The 22872-nt window shown below is 49.4% G+C and overlaps 1 protein-coding gene across 7 annotated transcripts in view; it reads left to right on the forward strand.

Moving 5' to 3' along the window:
• Positions 1-2368: 2368 nt before the first annotated feature.
• The window catches only part of TBC1D14 (TBC1 domain family member 14), a 95427-nt gene continuing 74923 nt past the window's right edge, over positions 2369-22872 (forward strand). For 3 of the 7 annotated variants that reach the window (XR_013766291.1, XM_079154344.1, XM_079154347.1), the window contains exons 1-2: positions 3344-3500; positions 12690-13428. Coding sequence is in view for 3 of the 7 variants with exons in the window: in XM_079154344.1 (XP_079010470.1) it covers positions 12707-13428 (722 nt within the window). In the remaining 4 variants the exon portion in view is untranslated. Of the gene's footprint in view, positions 3066-3343; positions 3501-12689; positions 13429-22872 lie in introns of those variants that run through there. The other 4 variants (XM_079154349.1, XM_079154351.1, XM_079154346.1 and 1 more) reach the window with 3 other exon arrangements.

A 22872-nucleotide genomic window follows, 5' to 3' on the forward strand; every position in this document is an offset into this window, starting at 1 on the left:
TGTGCTACAGAACACTGAATTATTCCTAACCAACTACACCCCTAAAGGTTTTGTGATGGCTGCATTTGTCATTCCATTTAGTTAGCCTTCCCTGTCGCTGGACATCTATATTATGTTCATTCTACTGTTGTAGATAACACTGTGGTGAACATCTTGTTAGAACTGCCTGCCTGAATTTGGGGGTAATTTTATAAGGCTCATGCCCATAAATGTAGCACGGGACCAAATGGATTCTGCTGGAATTTTTCCTTTTCATGCTCCTCTGCTTCTCCCTTTCATGGGTCCTCCTTCCATACCTTCACTGCTTTGAATCTCCTGCAGGATAGAAAACAGGTGCCCTTGTTAAATAAAACTGAGTAAAACTCTGGTTGACGGCCCTGCTGTGAGTGGCCTGGGGCAGCTCCTTGAAGCAGAGCACTGGGCTTCGTGGTGGATCCACCAAGTTTGTCTTGTGTGTGCCTTAGGTTGCTGAAGCGCTAACCACTAGCTATCTAGGAATTCCCAATACTACCCAATTTCCAGAACTGATCAGAGACAAGCAAATTCTAGGGATTGGGTCCTTAAAATGAGTTTTCTGGTGCAGTTCTGATAGCCGTTAGGCCAAGGGGAAGCTTTTCTGAGAAAATAAATGTTCCACTGGCCTCTGTCCTGGGAATGGGCCCAGAACCAAGTTGAGTCCTAGCAATGGACTGTGATGCTGCTATTAATTTTATCCATGCTATGGACCCTGGTGGCTCACATCAGGAGTCAGGTGGGAGGGAGGATGGTGAGTGGGTAGAGCTGCAAAACCTGGGTCGAATGGTCTTGCCTTGCAGATATGAGTCACTGCCTCAGCTTGGCAGGTTACGGAGACTGTGTGGCCAGAACAGCCGGGGCCCTTGGGCTGACTCTGGGTGCAGATGAAGCATGAACATGATCCCGCAGTCAACACCTATGGATGAAGGCCACATCTAGAGGGAGGGAAGGGGGGCACAAGCACGTGCTAGGGAAAGGAGATTCCCTGGAGACATGTGGGGCCTGGCAGAGCAGGAGGCCCGCTGCTGACCTCCTGCCTCACTCAACTCCGAGCCCTCTGTCCTTCTCTCTTCATATTCAGACTGCTGGCAGGATGTGTGAGGGTCCTGCCAGCTCTGGTGCCCCGGTATGCCTCCTGAGGTCCGCTGGATAACCATTTTCTTTAGAAGAGGACAAGGCTGCATTTGCAAAGTGTACATCTGTCTGTCCTGGGAGCTCTGTGAGGGCAGCTGTTGAGGCTGTTGGCAAGGGATGATTCCCATGGATACTGGTCATCCCAGCAAAGGCATTCTCACCCCTCTGAGTGGGGGGATGAGGTCAGGCTGGAGGGTCTCCCCTCATGGTGCTGAGCTGGCCAACATACTTTCTCTATGCTGCTGGGGGTGGGTGGTACTGTTGGGCTCACCCTGAGGTGTCTTCTCTGAGGCACTGGGCAGGTGAGGAAGAACTAAGCTGCTGAGAGGCGGAGTGCTGTTTGCTGTTTCTGATTTTGCTGGATTCAAGTCATAAGGAGACTACCTGGCACCCATCTGGACTCTGATAACACAAGGCTGGACAAACCACACGGCCAATGTACGTGGCCATGGGCTCCCAGAGGGAGGCTGGACCCTGGCAGCAGGCTTTGAGGGTGGGGCAAGGCAGACAGGGTGCCGAACATGAGCCTGTGCACCACAAACTCTGATTCTGGATTCAGGACGATTGCCGGTTGTCACTGTAGGGTTTTAAAACCCCTGAGACTCAGAATTAAGGTTGGAAGGGAGCTGGGGCTCAAGGAACACCATCAAAGCAGACCTGGCTCATCCTAAGTTCAGGTTGTAAGGACAGAGCAGGACTGAGGCAAGTCTGTGTTCCTGTTAGTGCTCAAAATCAGCTGCCAGGGCAGAGGCTTGAGAGACCTGGTATTGTCTTTGCTTAAAACCATCAGAAATTTAATCATTATACACCAAACACTGAGGAATGTCCATGAGACCTCTCTTGCATTCTACTGAGACTGTTTTTCAAATCTCCATTCTCCCGCTAAGGGAATAGGTTCTGAATTGTTAGAACTCTGGGGGAAAAGACACAAGTTAGGGGTTCCTCGGCCCATCCCTAAGGATAATGGTCCACTGCAAGCTTTCAGACTTCCTGAGGCTGGGCTTTCATCCTCCCACTGATTCAGCTGTACTCTCTGGAGTTTCCCTTCTGGTAATGATGGTATGACAACCCTCAGGACTCCTAATGTAAACCCACGCCTTCCAGCTCCAGCCACTGAAGTCTTTGCTTTGGCTATGATGTCCTCTGAATGTAATGACAATCTAACAAATACTCAAGTATCAAGTATTTGATACAGGCACAGGGAAGACAGCAGCAAATAAGATGAGCTCAATTTCCCCCTATATTCTATAGGGGGGATGAGGATTAATTACTGTGAGGTTTCCTACACATTACCTCATTTAGGGTCTCGCATAGTTCCTCTCAGCTGTTGACCCATCCAGAGGACTTCTCTGAGCCATTTCCTGCTCTGTAAAATGGCCTTGAGCATAGATTACACCTCTGGAGATTTTACAACGCTGATAATGCATATAAACGCTAGGCCAGTATTCCCAAATTTGTCTGCACCTAACACAGCTTTCAAAACGCACTTGCAAAGCCTGCTGCTAGTCTCCGGAGGCTGTGATTTAATCGGCCTGCAGCACTGCCTGGCTCTGGAATTTCAAAACTCAGGTTTAAAGGGCAGACAGGTTTGGGAATTAAGTCAGATTCTGAGTGAAAGCGTAGTGAGCGAGCAATCAGAAAAGCCCGTTTTACAGATTAAGAGGCGAAGGCCGGGCGGGGAGGGTGCCAAGGCGCCACTCCGGAGTCAAGATCCCGGACGTGAGCCCGGGTCTTTCACAAAGACCTCCTTCCCTCCTCTGCCGGGGCCGGGCCATCACTCCCACACCTGCAGGGCAGGGGCTCCCATCGATGCGCTCCGCCGCTCGGCTCCCCACGCCTGGTCCCTGCCCGCTTGTGCCCCTTCCCCCTCCCGGCCGCTTCCCACTTCCAAGATGGCCGCGGGTGGAGCTGATCAGGTAAGGGGACCCTGTCGGGCGTCTGCGGCGACTCTGCAGACACAAAGGCCTTCTCAGAGCTCCTCTCGCAGCTTCGTTAGGCCCTTGCAATAGAAAAGCGTCCGGGACTACGCTCCGAAGATGCGCGGCGGCTGCGCCGGCGGGCGCGTAGCTCACAGCCCAGCTGATGCACGGTGGGGGGCGACGGCGACGGCGCCAGCAGCGGAGCTGACGCAGTCCGGTAGGGGGCGTGGTGACGGAGCGCGGGGCGTGGCGAGAGCGCGTGGGGGCGGGGCGAGAGCGCGCGGCTGTTGGCCGCGGGCAGTTCGCGCGCACCTGCCTCCGACCCGCTGCTTGTGGTGCGTCGGCGGTCTTGGCTCAGCGAGTTGCGGGTCCCGCCGGGCTTGGGCTGCGGGCCCACCGGCCCGGGATGGCGTCGCAGCTGCGCTGACTCGGGTACTGAGGGCCTCCGCGGGGGCCGGGCCGTGAGGGCGGGCGGGCGGGGGCCGCCGCCACCTGCTGCGGCCGCCGGCCAGAGCGAGGCAGCCCCAGGCGCGGTGCGTCCGGACAACGCCGCGCCCGCCCTCCGCTCGAGGGCTGCCCGGGCGCGGCGGCGGCGGCGGGCCCCGGGTGGGGGCGGCGCTGCGGCCCTCGGTGAGGCTGCGCTGTGGCTCGCGGCTCCTCCGGAACTTGGCGGAAAGTTTTCCCCTCAGACACCGCGCTCCTGCGCGCCCGGGGCTCCCGGCCGAGGGGAGCCGACTCGGCGCGCAGGACCCCTCGGAAGCCCCCTTCCGCGGGGCGCCTCCTCTCCGGCCGCGGAGCCCGGGAGAGACCCTCCGCGCTGCCGGGCCGGGACCTGGAGGCCAGTCGCGAGCACCCGCGCCCCGCTACCCGGTCGCGGAGATGGGGCCGTCTCCTGTAGGGAGGGCGGTCAGCGCTGCGGGGGCGCGGCCACGATGGGGACGCTGGCCAGGAGCTGGAGGATTGGCCCTTGGGGACCTCAGAGTGAGCCCAGGCTGTGGGCATTTCAGTGACCATTTCAGCGACCTGCTGACTAGGCTGCGTGAAAGCGTTTCTGTCTTAAAGTTGCATAGGGCACCGTTTTCTCCCACGTGAACTTGAAAGTTGCTTTGGAAGGTTCTGTATGCACCCATGCACTTTGCCGCTGCTAGAGGCCACCAGGGAGTCACCATAGTGTCTTGGGGACTGAGCATTCACCCTCCTGCCCTGTCCTGGTCCCCCCACCCCGATCTGTAGAATGTTAGTACATAGTTGTCTTGGCTGTTTTATTACGGATGGGTTGCCTGCTGGGCACAGGCAGGTGCTTTGCAGGAACTGGACTGGTCCTTACAACATAATTGGAACACTTCCTGCTGACCAGCTTATCAGGACAGAACCAACCCAAGTCTCAAGTTTGGATATGGCTTCTCCCACTACCTCTCTTAATTGCCTTCTTAGTTTTTATGTATTCTAAACCCTTGAGATTGTGAACTCTACACTCTGAATGAGACCCAGCTCTAAGGAACCTGGCATGTACCTGTGTGCTCAGGGTTATTGGTGGACACACCCTTTGGGAAAAATTAGGGAACTAAGCTTAAGAGTTAATTTGCATGACTTGTCCCTGCATTGTACAAGTGGGGAAGTTGAGGTGCAGAGCTCAGAGCCGTGCAGCAGGCGCAAGAAGAAATGTTAGCGACAGGAAGAAGCTGGAAGAAGCTGTACTGTGAGGCTTGTATGCACAGAGTGGCTGTTTCTGGGCTGCTTATGCAAATGTGTTGCTAAAATAGTGGGGCTGAGTTGGCTGGCCCTGTCTGGTGCCCAGTGAAGAATAACACCAGCCAATAGCTTCTAGGCTTAGCTCATGCCAGACGTAGTTCTCAAGGCTTTATGTGGGTTTCTTCCCCTAATGTTGCCCACTGCCTAATGAGGTAGGTCTGGTATTGTTCCCACTTTACTACAAGGAAACTGAGACACAGGGAGGTTAAGAAACTAACCCAGGGTCACACAACTGGTAAGTGGAGGAGCTGGGAATTTGACCCCAGGTAGTCTACTTCTAGAGCCTGCATTATTTTTCCCCTGTTTATTTTTAAAACTTGTCTGTTTAAATCTAATATACAGAAAAGTATAAAACTTGTTTTCAGTTTGATTGTCACAAAGTTTAGAGCCTGTATTCTTAAGTACTCCACAGGTCACGGACGTATGGGCTTTGGTGTTAGACTTGGTGTGAATCCAGTTTTCTTTGTTGTTATGACCCTGAATGAGATACCTAGCCTCTCTGAGTCTGTTTCTTTAGTTGTTCTTGGCAGGCTTGTGTTTAGAGCATGTGTAGCTCCTAGCATGTATAGTGCATGGTAATGCTCAGTTGATGATTGGTTAAGAATTAAAATAATAAGTCATGTTGCTTTTAGTAGGTGGTCTCAATATCTTCCTAGCCTGTTAGTTGCCTTCTAGTCACTTCACAGGTACTTAAACTTATGACAGTTGGGTTTGGTCACTTACTAAATGTAGCTGAGACATTTAGAGAGGAGAGAGCAGTCCATATGTTCAGTGTCCTTAATTTAAAGTGTCCCATTTTTGACTTTCAAACATAACCACCTGAGACCAGTGTGTCTGTTTCGTAGGGCTGTGAGGGCCTTTGGGGACCCTCAACAGTTTAACCCCTTTTCGGCCTGGTCTGTTGAATGTTCAGGGATGAAAACCTGTTTAAACAGCATCCTGGAGGGTGCCTGGAAGTTGCCATTCACCTTCTAAAGGAATATATGAGCTGCTAGGTAATTTTTTTTAGGATTATTTTTATCTTAAAGAATAACCCATTTAAAAAAAACAAACCCAGTGTTTGTGTTTGCCTTTCCTTTGTGCAAAAGGCACACTGAACTATTCGTTCCCTTAGGCATCGTGTGTGGCAGTGGAGAGAGTGCACACTCAGTCAGCTTGGGCTAGCCCAGCATGTCCCCTGCAGTCTAAAGGCTGTGATGTGCTAGCAACACCCAAATCTCTTAGGGTGGTGATGGAGGTCAGCTAGATCATGGGTTTGAACCTTGAGCACAGGGCCCCAAGCGTCATGTGTTCCTGGAAGACAGAGGCAGTGTTAATTGCTAATGTAGAATTACTGAGATCTAGGACCAGCTTGGCCCTTTCTGCCTCAGCCAGCACTTTAATTCAAGAAGAGAGACTCACTGCTGGTTGGTGCATGTGAGCCCTGTACACAGGTAGATTCACATGGAGGTGCCACACAGACTGTGGTTCTCCTCATGTCAGAGGCTGACCGAGTTGACCGCCTGAGGTTGAGCTGTAGGTCTGGTACAGCAGCCACTCTGGGAGGAAGCTGATAGTGCCACCAGATCCTTCCCCAGGAAACACAGAGGACCCCCAGAGGCACATGTTGGGGACAGAAGACCCGGAGGGGCCTGCCCATGAGACCTAGGGTAGGTCACGCATCTGGCTCAGCTTGGTGTTATTCTCTGTGTGAAATGAAGTCTACTGTCTCCCATGTGGCTGTAGTAAGCTCTGGAGGAACTCCCTGCTGTGTACACATGGCCTTTGTAAGCAGCAGAACTTCCAGGGAGTTACAGAACTGGGTCCAGCATGGACTTTGGCAAGCCACATGCCTCAGTTTCCTTCTCCGTGCAGTGGGGAATATTACTTAACTCATAGGGTTGAGCCAGGATGGTATAGTCAGAGTTGAGGATGGTGCCCAGGACTCATCAAATTGTAATTTCATGGTGGTACTTGAGTGTGGTGTCTGATGTACCATCCTGGTCCTGCTTTCCTGCAGCCTTGTCTCTGTGAATTGTGTGCCCTTTGTCCATGACTGAGTAGAGAAGGTCTATACATGCTTGACCCTTAAGAATGAGGATCTGGAAATCCAACATGGCTGGGTTGGGGGAGTCTTGGCAGCCAGGGTGAGTCCACCATCATTTGAGGGTAAAAAAGAGCAGTGCAACCCCTAGCTGCTGGGGCATAAGCAGTATACTTCTCTCAGGAGCATCCAGAGAGGAGAGGAGCCCAGAACAGGAAGGGCTGCTCAGGACATGTGTCCTGGGCCAGGTGCTGGAATATGTCAGCACATGTGGCAACAGACTTCTCCCTGAAGCTGCCCATGAGTACATGTTTCCTCTTTGGGGACATACTGAATCATTTGGTTTGGGCTTCATAAATGTTTTTTTTTTTTTTATTTATGAAGACTTTGATCAATACCTAGTCTCACTGCTTTTTAAGGAGGAGAAAATCAGACCATTGCTTCTAGACGGTATTGCTTCCCACAGCCTTGTCCAGAGTCACCAGCAGAGTCACTGTCCCCTTCCTGACTTGTTTTAACCTGAAGACACCTCCTGGGTGAGGGTTGTTCTAGTCCCTTAGGCAGTTTTCCTTTTTGCCTCTTGCAGAGCTCAGTGTTGGGGCAGGCAAATCAAATTCAGATGGTCTTGCTGAGTGGAATAACACAGGCTTCCTCTTATCTATGCTTCACATCTTGCATGTGTTTCTCTTGTCCGGAAAGTGACTAATCATTGTTAGTCCTGTGTTAAATGCCTCCCTGGCAGCGGCTACTCCTTACCCCCTGAGCTGACTGAGCTCATGAGGCTGCTTAGGCCACTGTACGTGCTGCTGGGAAGTTAGGAATTTGGACTTGGGAAGACAAACGTGATAGGAGGAACTTTGTTTCACCCTCCTGACCATCCACTGTGGACAGTGGTGCCTCACTGTCAGGTCTGGTACCCAACATGACATACAGATGGATGGCCATGGCTCAGCTGCATGTGTCTGTTGTCTTTGCACGTTGCCAAGAACCCCCGGCAAGGATTTTCTTCTTCATGTTGCTGCTTCTAGTGCTCACCTCGTTCTTGGAACATAACCCAACTCTCCAAGAGTTTGCTTGATTGGGACTGTCCCTGAAACATGCCCACTGAAGAATTTAGTTGTTAGTAATATTTAATTCATCAAGTAGTTTTTTGAATCCTTAATCCATGCTAAGCTTTTACCATGCAGTTGTATCCAGAAATGAGAAGGACTGTGCCTGCCTGAAGCTTGGAATTCAGTGGAAAGACATGAAAATGGGCATAAAATCTAGTTGTTTAGGTAGGGTGCAGCCGAAAGGAGCCAGGAGTATGGAGATCCTTTAGCTCCTGGGAGAGTTGGGGAGGGCTTTGCAGAGGAGGTGTCCTTTACAGGCATTGAGAGTGGCTCCTTGTGCCACACATTGCTGGAGCCCGAGAACCCGGGTGGCCTGGGTAGGGAGAGCGCACTTGGGAGTGGCCCCCAGGGTTGGATGTTGGGGGCGAGGATGCTGGTGCATGGGAGGGAGGCAGGCAGAGCTAGTGGGAAGGCTTGTTGCTTGCTCAACTCAGGGAACTCAGGCTGAGTGTTTAGAAAGCATGTGACTTGGAGGCAGGCCACCTGCCTCTGGCCACTTTCCAAAGTTCACCCCGCAGCCTTGTCTCAGGCATGCACCTTGTTTGTACAACCTCCCCCTTGTGTGACACTAGCAATAGGCAGGTGGCCTGGAGTACAGCTTCTGGTTTTATGGCACCAGGCAAAAAGGATTGAGGCCAGGTGGCCTTTGTCTTGCAGTGTGTTGTAAGAGGAGATACCTTTTTCCTTTTAGGTTTATTTCCCTGAAGACTGACACCCTGGTCCGGAGGTTTAAGGAACTTAACCCAGACTTGGGACCAGTAGAGGCCTCAAAGGGCTGCGTGCGGACTTCTCCCTAGAAGTAAGACGCTGGGGCTGCTGTCCCCAGCCCCCATGGTAGAGGATAAGGGAATAGGGCAGAGGTCACACCAGTTGACTCTGGGCTCTCAGCCCCTCTTCCTTCTTCCCTGTACTTTCCTCTTGGTGAGGTTCTGAGAAGGGGTCCTTGAAGTGCAGTGAATGAAATGCTGTTGTCTTACTTAACCAGTTTCCAGTTCTGGCTGCCTTGTTTGCCCAGGCAATGATTTTCCTAGGAAAGAGAGTTGCTACACGTTCCTATCCTCTCTAGCATCAGGGAAAATGCACATCTCTTCTGTAACAGTTTAGATCCATCTTTTGCAGGTTCTACAGCTCTTTCTGTGGCTCGATGGTCAAGGGAATGGCACATTTCTGGGCACCTACTGTGTGTTGCTGCTGGCTGGCTGGGCTTTCACTAGACCTTATTTCTTTCAACTTAGACCAGTCTGTGAACAGTGTGCTGCTGCTCATTGTTCTGCAGGGGAGGAGGGAAGGCAAGATGCAGAAAGGTGCAGTACCCGTGAGCCCCACTGCCTAAGTTGCAGAGCCAGAACTGCAGCGGGGCCTGTTGGAGGTGCTAAGCCCTGTGCAGTGTCAGGATTTCTTCTTCTGTTTATGGCTCTCTGCCAATTCGATTTGTTGGAGTGTTGATGGTATTTTGATAATTTTAATTACCTTTGACCTTGTCAAAGATTAGCTCTTAATTGTGTGATTTTTTTTTTTTTTCCTGTATTTTTCTTTTAGTTAAGAAAATGTAGCCAGGTGTGGTGGTATAAGTCTGTAAATCCAGCGACTTGGGAGGCTGAGGCATTAGGATCGCAAGTTCCAGGCCAGTCTCAGACCCTTAATGAGGCCCAAAGCAACTTTAGACCCTGTCTTAAAATAGAAGATAATAGATGTAGTTCAGTGGTTAAGTGTCCCTGTACCAAAAAAAAAAAAAAAAAGTACAACCTTCAAATGTATGTATGTTTGAATCTACCTGTATCTTCTTTCTGTGAATCCTGTTGTTCATACCATGACAACTTGAGGGATTTCCCAGATCAGGGAACACAGAGATAGTGCGCTGTGGCGTTGCCTTAGGGGAACACAGGGCTACAGACTTAGGGTAGAAATTCAGAGTGCTGTCAGCATTGCACAGACTTGCACTGTTTCACGCCTCGTGAAATGATTCCCAGATCCTTTTGGAGGGTTTAAGGAATATTTTATTTTTTGCAGAGCTTATTAATTTCACTTTTGTGTCCATCTCTAATGTTGTCTGTATGTTTATTCTGGTGTAGTATAGTATGGTGTTACCTTCTAAGAAAAATTGGTAATTAATTAGTACAACACTGGAATTAAATAATCCTTCCTACTCACTGGGTCACATTTCAAGTTTTTATGTGGTTCAGTCTATTTCTGAATTCTGCCTTTTGATTCATTCCTTCACTTTTCTATTTTTGCTCCTGTGCTGTGCTGTCTGAGCAGCTCCTTCAGTTTCTGGGAGGGAGAAGGGAGGGCGGATACTCCCCTCCCCCTTTTCTGCCTTTAATGAATTTGCTTCTGTCTTGGTACTGACTTCCTGAACTTTCAGGAGCCAAGATAACAACCCTGGGGCTGGCTGCCACTGTTCCTTCTCCATTGCAGAGCCTTCAGCCTCACCCGGATGATAGCAAAGTGCTTCTGGGCCATGTGCCCACTCAGTCCTTTCTTCCAAAGCCTCTGATGGAGCTGGGACCAGAATCCAGGAATATCTTGAGTGCAAAGTTCCGTTCTTTATTCTGTTCTACTCTGGGGTGTGGATTCAATGCACCATCTGAATTCTTAGTTTTTTTTATTTTTTATTTTTTTGTACTGGAGATTTAACCCAGGAATGCTTAACCACCGAGCCACATCCACAGCCCTTTTTGTTTTTTATTTTTGAGACAGGGTCTCACTAAGTTGCTTCAGTCTCACTAAGTTGTTGAGGCTGGTCTTGAACTTGTGATCTTCCTTGTGATCAGCCTCCCAAGCCACTGGAATTACAGGCATGTGCCTCCCTCCACCCCCTGCACTGACTGAATTCTTAGTTTTGCATTTTCTAGGCGAACAAAAGGTAACCTGACACAGGCTAGGGTTGGCAGTCTGCTGTGGGCTGTGTTCTGCAGGCTGGTCTGTTTCATGTTTTGACCGCCCCTCACTTTAGGCCAGAGCACTTTGGACATGGCCCTGGATATGTGTGTGTGGCACCAATGCTTTTGACTCTTGTTCTAGTTTTGGTTTAGCTAAGCTAGCCTTCTGACTTGGGTTTTATAACCTTACACTAGCTGTTCTAAACTAGGCAAGACCCACTTTGGGGCCCACAGATTGCAGCTCTACCTCTAGGTAGCAGTAGGATCCGTTGCCCATTTCTTAGCTCTTGATGCCTGTTTTCCACTCTGGAAGAGGGATGGCATGCCCTGCCTGTGAGGTGAGTAAGTGTGGCTGAACTTATGGAGAAGAATGGCCAGCTCAGATGTGGTTGTGCAGTCCCACTGCAGATGGTTTGTGTAATTCTTTTTGCTCTTTTTCTGTCCTAATGAAGATATCTTGATTTTTATGCTGCCTTGGAATGAGTAGAACCCTGCCTTATGTGTGGGTTGTAAATTCATATACATTTATTTATTTATTTATTTTTGGTTTTTTGGTACCAGGAATTGAACCCTGGGACGCTTAACCATTGAGACACGTCCCCAGACCTTTTTTTTTTTTTTTTTTTTTTTTAAATATTTTATTTAGAGACAGGGTCTTGCTGAGTTGCTTAGCACCTTGCTAAATTGCTGAGGCTGGCTTTGAACTCACGATCCTTCTGCCTTAGCCTCCCAAGCCGCTGGGATTACAGCCTGTCTTTTTAAACATTTTTTTATTTGTTCTAGTTTCATATATGTTTGACCGCAGTATCCTATTTATCATTTGTCCCCCCTGTGTTAGCTTTGTGTCACTGTGTCAAAATACCTGAGATCAACAACTTATGAGGGAGAAAGGTTTATTTTGGCTGATGGTTTCACGTTTCAGTTCATGTTCACTTGGCCCTATTGCTTTGGGCCTGGGGCCACATGGTGCATTGTAGTAGGAGCACATGGTGGAGGAGACTTTTTCCCCTCATGGCTGCTAGGAAGTAAGAAGAGCAACAGGAAGGGTTCTGATATCACCTTCAAGGCACATTCCCAGTGATCCAGATTCCTCCCACTGAGCCTTGTTAGAAATAATCAGGCTGCCACAGGGAATCAAACATGTTCTGGGAAGTAGCTAGGCAAGGCAGACTTTACCTCTGCCAGAAGGGTGTGCTACCAGACCTGGCTAGCAGTCGTGCCATTTCTATCCCTAATGCAGTGCTGCGCCTTGCTCTGATAGGAGGAGCTCAGGGCTACAGTCTACACAATTGGCTAATTTTAAAATTGGGGCAGGCAGAGGGAAGGACTATAGTTAAAATGACTATGATTAGATCTTACATCTCAATTCAGGATAAATACTATGTTCTGAAAATGGACCACTGGACTTTCTATTTCTCAAAGCCCTACCTCTGAAAGGTTCCACCACTTCCCAAAAGTGCCATAGGTTGGGGACCAAACTTTCAACATGTGGACCTTTGGGGACATTCAAATCCAAATTATAGTATGTCCCCCCGAAAAAGAAAACCTCCTCCCTGCCTAGCACAGTCCTCAGGCTCCCCCAGTGCTGTCTTGAGTGTTAGAGGTGGACTGAGGGCGGGTGAGACTGATGAAGATGGTGATTTTTGCTCTTCGTTTAAGTTATTTTCCTGCTATTTTACGTCATGATTGTGCTTGTTAAAATTCTTGCTCTGGTTCTGAATCAAAACTCTGGTATGTGGGACTTTGCATGGCATCCTCCTCTAGAAGGGATGTCATAGCATTGAACTGTGTCTGAGGAACGGCATCTTTAGGTCTTATATTCACCTTCATTTCCATGTCTTTGTTTTTCTAGTTTATCTTTGGACCAAGATGACTGATGGAAACCTTTCTACTTCCACAAATAGCATAGCCTTGATGGACGTTCTGGATGGTCATCAAGGAAAGCCCCTTCAGAACCTGCAACAAGTGAATGCCAAAGGGTCCAGATCCCTCTCAGCACCTGAGCATGGGCCCAAGCTGAAACTTGGTGCTTCGGAAGACCGGCATAGCCTTCAGTCTGTGGACTCTGGCATTCCTACCTTAGAGGTTGGCAACCCAGAACCCGTCCCCTGCAGTGTGACCCATGTGAAGAGGAAGCAGTCAGAGTCAGAGCTTGTCCCTGAGCGGGCCTTCCAGAGTGCATGCCCACTGCCATCCTGCACGCCTCTGACTCCCACCAGTACGGAGCAGGAGCAGACCGTGCGGAAGTCCTCCACGTTTCCCAGGACAGGCTATGACTCAGTGAAGCTTTACAGCCCCACCTCCAAAACCCTGAACCGTAGCGATGATGTCTCCGTCTGCAGTGTGTCTAGTCTTGGCACAGAGCTGTCCACCACTCTGTCTGTCAGCAATGAGGACATCTTGGACCTCATGGTCACGAGCAGCTCCAGTGCCATTGTGACCCTGGAGAATGACGATGACCCACAGTTTACTGATGTTACCCTGAGCTCCATCAAGGAAAGCAGCGATCTACACCAGCAGGGCTGGGCTGATGGAACTGAGGAGGGGAGTAAACTGAGGATACTGGCACCACTTAGTAGCTTCTTTACAAGGTAATGCTGTCTGTGTTGCTGTAGAGGAGCTGGACTGCAGACCAGTCGCCTTGTGCTGGTGTAATGTGCCGTGTCCTACAGACAGCCATGCCTTGCCCAACTGCTGGGGTCCTGTGGAGTCATGTGGGTCAGGTCTACGGGTGACTCTACCTTTTGTTCCTCTTGTGTCCTTGGCTTTACTCGCAGTTGCTGTCACTTTTTGGCCTCTGGCCTTTTGTGGCTCTGGGTAGCTCATAGGTGGTCATCGTCACCAAATCAGCAGCCATGGTTTGACAGCCTTATGCTCTGATGGGGCCCTTACTTAATGAGTTGTTTCTTGGGTCACCTGGTGGGTGCAGATGATGGTGGCTTCAGTGGTTATAACTCACATTCCTAACACTTGCCCCTGGAGAGACCAGGCTGGCCTGTCTGGGGGTCCCACTTGTGGTCCTGCACTGGTGCTCATGCCCATGCTTGGTTCTGCTGTCACTGCACTGCAGCCATATGCATTCCTTTCCGCATTGGATCTGGCCTGTACACCCTCCTCAGGGCACCCTGTCCCCAGTTACCACACAGGCCTGCTGGCGTGCCCATTGTCCCCAAAGCTCTGTGAGTCAGCTGCTTCGGCTGCTGCCTCTTGCTTGTGCTCTCATGCTTTTGTTCAGTAAGCGTCTGTGTTCGAGGCCCTGTTCTAGGTGGGTCATGTTGGGTAATGTGGTGATAGAAATGACCTCAGGTTATGATGGAGGGTGAGTTTGCAGCCTGGGGGTGGGAGAGTGGACACTGAACATTTGCAGGTGGGTAAGTGGAGTTACAGAGAGTGTTCCAGAGCCCGCCCAAGGCCTGGCCTGTAGCAGGTGCTCCAGCGAGTGTGGACTGTGTCAGCTTTTGTGGAGAGCAGGACCAGGGCTAGAGCTGGCCTTCTGTGAATCCCAGGCCTCTGACATCTGCCTCTCCTCCTGCCCCTTCCCCTGCCTTGTGCCCCTCCTTGGTCTCTAGGCTGTAGAAAGCCACATGGGTGGTATTGTGGGAGGTTGGTCTAGGAGATCATGGCTCAGAGGAAGGGGTGGAGATGGTCAGGGAGCTTGTGACTGGAAGGAGCAGAGCTCGATGAGGTGACCTGGGTGAGACAGGAGCAGAGGAGTGATAGGAGGACTGGCCGGCCTGGCCACTGCCCCATAGAAGCCACAGGCCCAGCTGCCATTTGTTCTTCTTCCCCAGCACTATAATAAACACCTCTGAGCCAGACTCTACCCTGAGCTGTAGAGGGAGTTTTGGTCCTTACAGAGCTTGCAGTCTGGTCAGGGAGATATACCAGCATCTGAGGGTGAGGTTGCGGGTGTCGCTGCAGTTAGGAGTGCTGATTTAGGGGTCACACCGACTGGGCTCACTTGAGCTCTCCTCCCTTAATTGCTGTGTGATCTTGGGCAGGTTAACTCTGAACCTTAAATGGGGAACACTGCTGCGTAGGGTTAGAGATCAAGTCGACAAAACATTGAGCGATAGTTGTCTGTGATGCTAATGTTGCATGGTTTTGTTTCCTAAAGTTTTCTCTAGTTCCTAACCCCAGACCTTGCTTAACTTCAAGTCGACCCATTTCCAAGTAAGTTAGTGCAGTACCTCTTCCCTGGCACATCTGGTATTTTGGGACAGATGCTTTCTATTGTGGGCAACTAGCCTGTGCACCAGAGGATGTGTCACAGTGTCCCTGACCCTCTGTCCCTGACCTTGCCAGGGGCTCTACCCAAGCAAGATGCCCAGCCATGTTTCCAGGCATTGCTGGATGTCCCGGGCAGGGCAGGACAGGAGGTGGGTAGCCCACAGACTCATCCAGCTTTTGAGAAGGCAGAGCTAGCAGGCTGTGACTCTTGGTGTTTAATTGCTTCCCTGATGGAAATTTTATAACGTAATTTAAGCAGGATCCTCCTCTTAGGAGGGGAGGGGCTGTGAGCTTTGGCTACACATGACACTGTTCACATAGTTCTTTATTGAGTTCTCGAGCTGGTGATGGAGGCCTCTTTGCTGGGGGAGAAGGTTTGACCTGTGTTTGGAGGATCTGGGGAACTTGCCAAAAGAAGTTTCCTGTGAAGACAGAAGGACAGCCTCTGGACAGCCTAGTGGCACAAGGCACCTGCCCCCTGGTGTCTCTGAGAGCCCTTTTGAATTGTAAATTTAAAGACAGCTGGGGGAGTGTGTTGGTTGAGAACTGGGACTGCTCAGACCTAAGTCTGATCCTCAGATCTGCCATTTCATACTGTGTGACCTTAAGAAAGTCACTTAACCTTTCTGGCCTTCGGTATGCGCTTGGGTGACACTGGGCCATTTGTACCTCTTGTGAAGAGCTAATGTGAGGGTTAAATTGGAAAATACATGTAAATCTCCAGGCAGACCACATACCTTTGTGCAGATTGGATTTCATGCTGTTCTCGGTTTTTCATGTGAGATTTCATGCACTTACACTTATACCTTTTCCCCTTGTGCTGGAGATTGAACCCAGGGATGCTCTACCCTTTTATTTTTTTATTTTGAGGCAGTCTTGCTGATTTGCCCAGGCTGGCTTTAAACTTGTGATCCTCCTGCTTTAGCTTCCTGAATGTCTGGGATTACAGGTGTGTGTCACTGCTCCTGGCTTTTTTTTTTTTTTTTTTTCCTTGTGGTACCAGGAATTGAACCCAGGGGCACTTAACCATGGAGACACATCCCCAGCCCTTCTTAAAAATTTTTTGATGTGGAGACTGTGTCTCTCTAAGTTGCCTTGCTAAGTTGCTGATGCTGTCTTTGAACTTGGGATCCTCCTGCCTCATCCTCCTAAACTGCTGGGATTACAGGCATGTGCTACTGCACCTGGCTTCTTTTTATTTAAAAAAAATTCTGCTATATGAAAATTTGCAACCACTGGCTTAAGAAGATTCTTCAGGTGGGAACTTTGACTTGATATGAAAGTGCCAAACCAGTCTTAGTTTCCCTATGAATCTAGGATTCAGGATCTGATCCTTTGGAGGGTGAGAGCAGTGTGAGGAGGAGCTGTGCCTCTTCCTTTATTGTTGAGGGGTGAGTTAGCTTAACAAAAGGGGGTGTGCTTTCAAGGTATGGCAGGACCTGTGCCGTTGGCACAGGCAGCATTTAGTGTCTCTGCTTTTACACAACTGCCTTTTTAAAGCTTTGCAGCCATAGGGGTGGGATTCTGTTGCTGGCTTATCTTCCAGGCCACCTTCCTTCCAGTGTGTCTTCCTGGATGCTGCAGCTGGGCAGCAAATGTCTTACTAGAGTCTCTTGCAGCTAGGGTTCTGCATGTGAATTAGCACCATCTCCCACTTGGGGCTAGGGTTGTGACTTGGTGGTGGAGTACTTGCCTGGTGTGTGTGAGGCACTGGGTTTGATTCTCAGCACCACATAAAAATAAATGAATAAAATAAAGGTTCATCAACAACTAAAAAAATTAAAATTCTCCCACTTGTGAAAGATTTGGGACAGAAGTGAGTAGGAGACCATTTTTCTTCTTTTGACTGTTTTCTGCTGCCTAGTGATGTGGTAGAGCGGAGAGACTTTCCTGTAGTGTAGTCCCTATGTCTGTTTTCAGTTCCTGGATTTTGAAAGCCATTGCAGAGGGAGCAAGACTGCAGCCCTCCTTCTGGTGCCAGTGGCACTCCTCAGATTCAGCAGTTCTGGTGCCCTCAATGTGGCAGTTCCCCTGGCACATCCCTTCTGTGTTATTCAGGGAGCCATTCCTGGAGCCTGGTTCAGAGCTGACTCCTTCCTACAATTTTCAAATCATCTGATTCCTGAGTTAAATTCCTTTCTGCTTAAAATACTTAGCATGGTGTTTGTGTCTTGCACTGGAAGCTGATTGATTGAGGAACCTACTCTTGATTCTTGTTACATTAAGGAACTCGAGTCAGGGGTGGTTAAATAGCTTGCCAAGGGCTTGGGTCTCTGACCTTCAGGTTTATCATCTGCACAGTAGGAACAAGTTCATACTTCAGAGGGTTGTTGAGGTTAGTTGGGGAGGGACCGTATCTGAACATGAAATATCAGGCATGTGGCAGGCATCGTCATGTCTAGTTAAATTTTTTATGTTGCCCGACTTGTTTTCTACTGCTTTGACCATTTTAGAATTAGAACCAGCGAATTGAGCTGTAACATTTTAACTATAGCTTTCCTGCAAGATCTATTAATGTTTCTGGTGACTTTGACCTGGAATTAGGATGGACAGAAAACACTTGCTGTGTGCCTGAGCTTGTGCATTGCTCTCATGCCTGGGGAGGAGTCCCAGGTGATGTTCTGTTTACCTAGCTGCATGCTGACCCATGGGCGGGGTGGGACCATCACTCAGCATCTCAGGGACTGTGTCCTCGTCTGCAAAATGAGCTGAGGTTCTCACCTTACAGGGTTGTGAAGATGAAGGGAGCAGTCTGATCAAGATGCTGAGCTCCAAGTGCTGGCAGAAGGGGGGCAGAAAGATTCCAACGCGAATAGGCTTTTGCACAGCCCCTGTGTAGGTCCCTCTGCAGCAGGATGAGGCTGCGGAGAGAGAAGTGCACAAAGCAGGGAGACCCTGAGGGTAGGGCCTGGAGGTCATGAGGAGACCCGCAGCTCAAAGCATAGCAGGACCAGATAAGGTGAGATAAAGGCCTCTGCAGGGGCGGAGGAGCTGCCTTGATGTAAGAGGGGTTAAACTGGTTAGCTGAAGGGATCCTCCAAGACAGCAACTCCTCTTGTGGAGCTGGGGGCAGAGGGTGTCCAGCTTTACCCTGCTCACCACTTTACATTCTTTCTCAGGCATTTCATAGCCCACCGAAGGCAGGTTGGAGAGACTCACTGTGCACCCTGAGTAGCTGTGGTCTGAATATTCACTTGGTAATTCTGAAGTCCATCAAAGACACTACCCTGCCTTAGTAATGTGCACCCTGATCAGAAAGAAGGGGAGCTTGGCTGGAGAGCAGAGAGAAAACGAGAGGCAGGTGCAGTGCGGGTGTTGTCGGACAGTGCTGGTGGCGGGGCAGAAAGAAGTTTGGGGAGCTCTAGCCCAGGTCAGAGGGTTGACCCTGCATGTCTTTATCAGGGCACTGAGGCTTCTCCTTCAAGGAGGGTAAAGTCCCCTCTCGAGCCACGGAGGGCAAGCAGGTAGAGAAGGCCTTTCCACAGGCCCTGAATGTATGGGCGTGAGTCTGCGTTCAGCTTTGCTTCTCTGGCCTGCCACTGGGTTGGTTGATGGCCTTCGTGGCCGGCCAGCTCCGGAGGTGGGAAAGGCTGCAGAGTGCCATCAATATTGGTGCCTCCTAGAGGCTGGGAGCAAGAGAACAGGAATGATTTTAGCACACAAGGAAGGAGTGGTGGTTCCCAGTGTTCTCAAAGACTTGTGAGGAGTTGCCGGCAGTCCGAAGACTGTCCTTCCTTTCAACTAAGTGTTTTCATGGACACACACTTTCCCTAGGTCTTCTGACCCTTTTTTGGTCCCTGCTCCAAGGGTTTAATTTCCCCAGTTGTGAATTCTTGCACTAGGTAGATTTTCAACAGCTCCATCCTCAGGATTGCAGAATGTCTGCACTTTTCCAACCACAGGTGTACACAGCTCAGCTCTTACCAGCCATTGGTGCAGTACCTGGGAGGCCTTTGGTGATCTATACTGGAGATGTTTCTCTAAATCCTGGTGAACTCCATTTTGAAGTTCTCCTTGGCATTTACCACAGATGTGGCCCATAGTGACACTGTGGAGGCATAGATGACAGAATCTGCAGGAGGCTGGCTATCTCTGCTGGACACACAGGCTGTTTGGCTGCTGCTGCAGACCACATGGAGAGTATTGGTGGGACACCAGTCTGCTGCCTCCCTGGACGCTGCTGGGCTTTGTTTTCTTTTGGCAGCAAATCACAGCTGTAATACTTCATTTACCAGGTGGCTGCTGTGTACCAAGTATCATGCTAGGTCCTTAAATGTGTTTCTTATCACACATTTAAAAAATATTGGGGCTGGGGATATAGCTAAGTTGGTAGAGTGCTTGCCTTGCAAACATAAGGCCCTCGGTTCAAATCCCCAGCACCGCAAAAGAAAAAAAAAAAGTTTACCAAGCATCTGCCAAGGCACTACTGTCTTAGTCAGCTACTTTGCTGCTGTGACTAAAGGTTCTGACCAGCACAGCTGTAGCAGAGAGAAAGTTTGAGGGCTCACAGTTTCAGAGGTCTTAGTCCATATAAGGCTGGCTCCATTCCTCAGGACTCAAGGTGAGGCTGAACATCATGGCGGAACAATGTGGCAGAGGGAAGTAGCTTACATGAGATTAGGAAGCAAGAGAGAGAGAGACTCCATTTTCCAGATACAAAATATATACCCCATAGCCATGCCTCCAATGAACCACTCCCTCCAGCTACACCCCACCTGCCTCCAGTTACCTCTCAGTTATTCCTATCAGGGATTAATTCACTGATTAGGTTAAGAGTCTTACAACCCAGTTCTTTCTCCTCTGAACTTTCTTGGAAACATTGTGTCAAGTGTGAGCTCTTGGGGGACACCTCACATCCAAGCCATAACAACTATTCTAAGTGCTTGGAATTCATTTGGGAACTCAAGGCCCCTGCCTTTCAAGAGCTTATGTTCTAGTGAAGGAGGACAGTGGTAAACACCGTAAGTAAACAAAGTGGATGCATTGGCAGCAATAAGTGCAGTGGGGGAAACAAAGTACAGTGGCAGGAGGTGCTAGAATAGCTGGGGAAGGCAGGTTACACAGTTACTAGGCTGGTCAGGGTCACCCCAAGTGAGGAGAGGTTTCAGCAAAAACTGAAGGGGTAGGGGAGTTCACTAGGCAGATACCTGGAGAGGTGATTATGGAGGGGGAGAGCATGGACGGGACAGAGGAGGAAGAGAGGTCTGTGGGACTGGATCCTGCATGCACAGAGGGCCATTGCAAGATGTTGCTTTGACTCATGGTTAACGGGGAGCGTCTGCAGAATTTTGTGCAGATTTGATGTCTCCAAACAACACGATTATATTGTCATGGTGTGGCTGGTTTGCTTTCATGGTCTTACAAGCATGAATCCAAGGTGTTGGTGGCTGTGCCCCCTCCGAGGTGTTGTCTGCTCCAGGCTGATTCAGATTGCAGGCAGGGTGCAGCTCCTTGTGCCCAATAGACTTGAGCTCCGCATTTCCTTGACGGCTGACAATCATAACTATTGCCGCTCCTGTGGCTGCCCATTCTCCTCGTCATATGGCCCTCCACCTTCACAGCTATAGCAGTGATGCTCTTTGGCATGAAATCCTTTTGCCTTTGATTCTCTGCTGCCAGGACAAGCCCTGGTTGCTCTCAAGGACTTGCCAGTCTGGTAAGACTCACTGGGAAGACTCTCCCCTTTTAATACTGTCTGTGCCATTTGACTCCGGGTTAGTAGCAATTGTCTCATCATGTTCAGTTTTTGCCCCTGTTCAAGGGAAAGGGTTTTACAGGGGTGAACACCAGGGAGAAGGATCTTGGGGGCCATCTGGAATTCTGCAATTTCAGGAGTAGCAATTTCATTGAAACAGAAAGCTTTAGTTGCTCTACTAAGAGTGGCTTTTGGGCAGGGGTGGGCAAAGCAGGGGCCCTGCAGAAGCTGTTGCAGTAGTCCAGACAGAAGGTGATGGTAGCCTCAGCGGGGGTGAGAAGTAACTGTGATTTTAAGAGAAACTGCAGTGGGGTGTGGGGAAGAAAAAAGGGTCAGAGATGACTCTTAAGATTTTTGGCCTCAGTCAGTGGAAGACGGTTAGTTGTCAGATTTGGTTTGAGACATCTTAGACCTTTATCAGAAGTTAAAGGAGCAGATGATTTGCTCTCGTAGGTGCAGGTGCAGTAGCAGGAAGCCTGGCCTCAGGAGTCAGGACTGGGCAGGAGGCAGGAGCTGGGAGTTGGCATGGTAGGTGGCTTGGTATTGGGTGAAGTCAGCATAGAGGTGAGTATGGCCAGAGCAGAGGACCATGGAGTGATCTGGGAGGAAACCACAATGACAAGCAGTTGCCACGTGGTCAAAGGGCAGCAGAGTATGGCTTTGTGGAAGCCAGGCAAAGGTCGGCTCAGCAGTGGTGGCTGAGAATCGACTGGTTATAAGTGAGGAGGCCATTGGCAGCTGACTGGAGCTCAGTGGAGCAGTGCAGGCAAAAGCACAACTGGGGCAAACTCAGGAGGGACTGGGAAAGGTGCGGGGGTTGGAAATGATGAGCAGAAACAGGCTTTTGATGTGTTTACTGCACATCAAATGGTGTGCCAGGTGGAGGAGAAAGTGAGGTGAGATTGCTTCTTTTTCAAGATGGGAGAAATGACAGTTATTTGTTTACTGTTGAGATGATGTATATAAAAAAAATTTTGAACATAGCAGGGAGGAAGAGGATCACCAGAACATTGTCCCTGAGTTCTGTCTGTAGTGTTGGAGCCAGAGTCAAGAAGAGCTTGGGTCCAGCTGGGGAAACCACCAGGTAGCAGGTACCCAGGTGAAGGGCGTGGCACAGGTCAAACAGGTATGGCTGTGGGTTCTGTGGAAGCCTCCGTCTCTTGCTGTCATGCTCCTGCTCATTCTCAGTGCACGCCAGTCACCTTATTGTTTTAAAACTGCTTCATTTCTTTGTGTGTGTGTGTGTGTGTGTGTGTGTGTGTGTATAAATGTTTTTTTTTTTTTTTTTTCAGTCTTCAAATTTCTTTTATTGGAAGGCCATGCATTGCCTTCATTTATTTTATTTCAAATTACTGTGCAATTACTTTTGTGAAAACACTGCCTGCATTTTCTAGTACAAAAAAACCCTAAAAATTGTTTTAGGAATGTAGAGAAATATCCAACTTAAATAGTGAAAAAGTGTACCATAATTACTGTTGCACTGCAGTCATTTCTGCATTTCCCATGTTTCTGAAATAACCATCATCTGAGTAACACACAATATAAAGAGCAATTATGAAAAACAGACATTTACATATACTTCTAAAGCCTTATTAAGAATATCCTGTTGGCATTGGATAGCCAATCATAGGTGCAGGTGCAGTAGCAGGATATGCAGATGCCTGTTGTTGATTCATATCATTGTGCATATTTGGAACATTACTTCCATTCTGGTAAGTCCCTGTTGAATTACCAGTCCTAAAACTGGTCTGTATACCAGCAGACACAAAATTACTTCCAAAGCTCCATTAGTATAATTTGTAGCACTGTAAACACCATTCTGAGTTTTTGCCCCCAAATCTCTCTTAAGCAAACTATAATAACCTCTGTCATTTAATTACAACATACTTACCTTTTTAAAAAATAGACTTTAACTGTGTGTGATGGTGCCTGCCTGTAATCCTAGTGATTCAGGAGGCTGAGACAGGGGGATCGCAAGTTTGAGGCCAGCCTTAGCAACTTAGTGAGACCCTGTCTCTAAATTAAAAATTAAGTAGGTTGGGAGTGTAGCTCAGTGGAAAGTGGCCTGAGTTCAATCAACAACAACATACAACAACTTTATTTTGGGGGG

This window comes from Sciurus vulgaris (assembly GCF_902686455.1).
Source record: "Sciurus vulgaris genome assembly, chromosome: 9".
Classification (NCBI taxonomy): domain Eukaryota; kingdom Metazoa; phylum Chordata; class Mammalia; order Rodentia; family Sciuridae; genus Sciurus; species Sciurus vulgaris.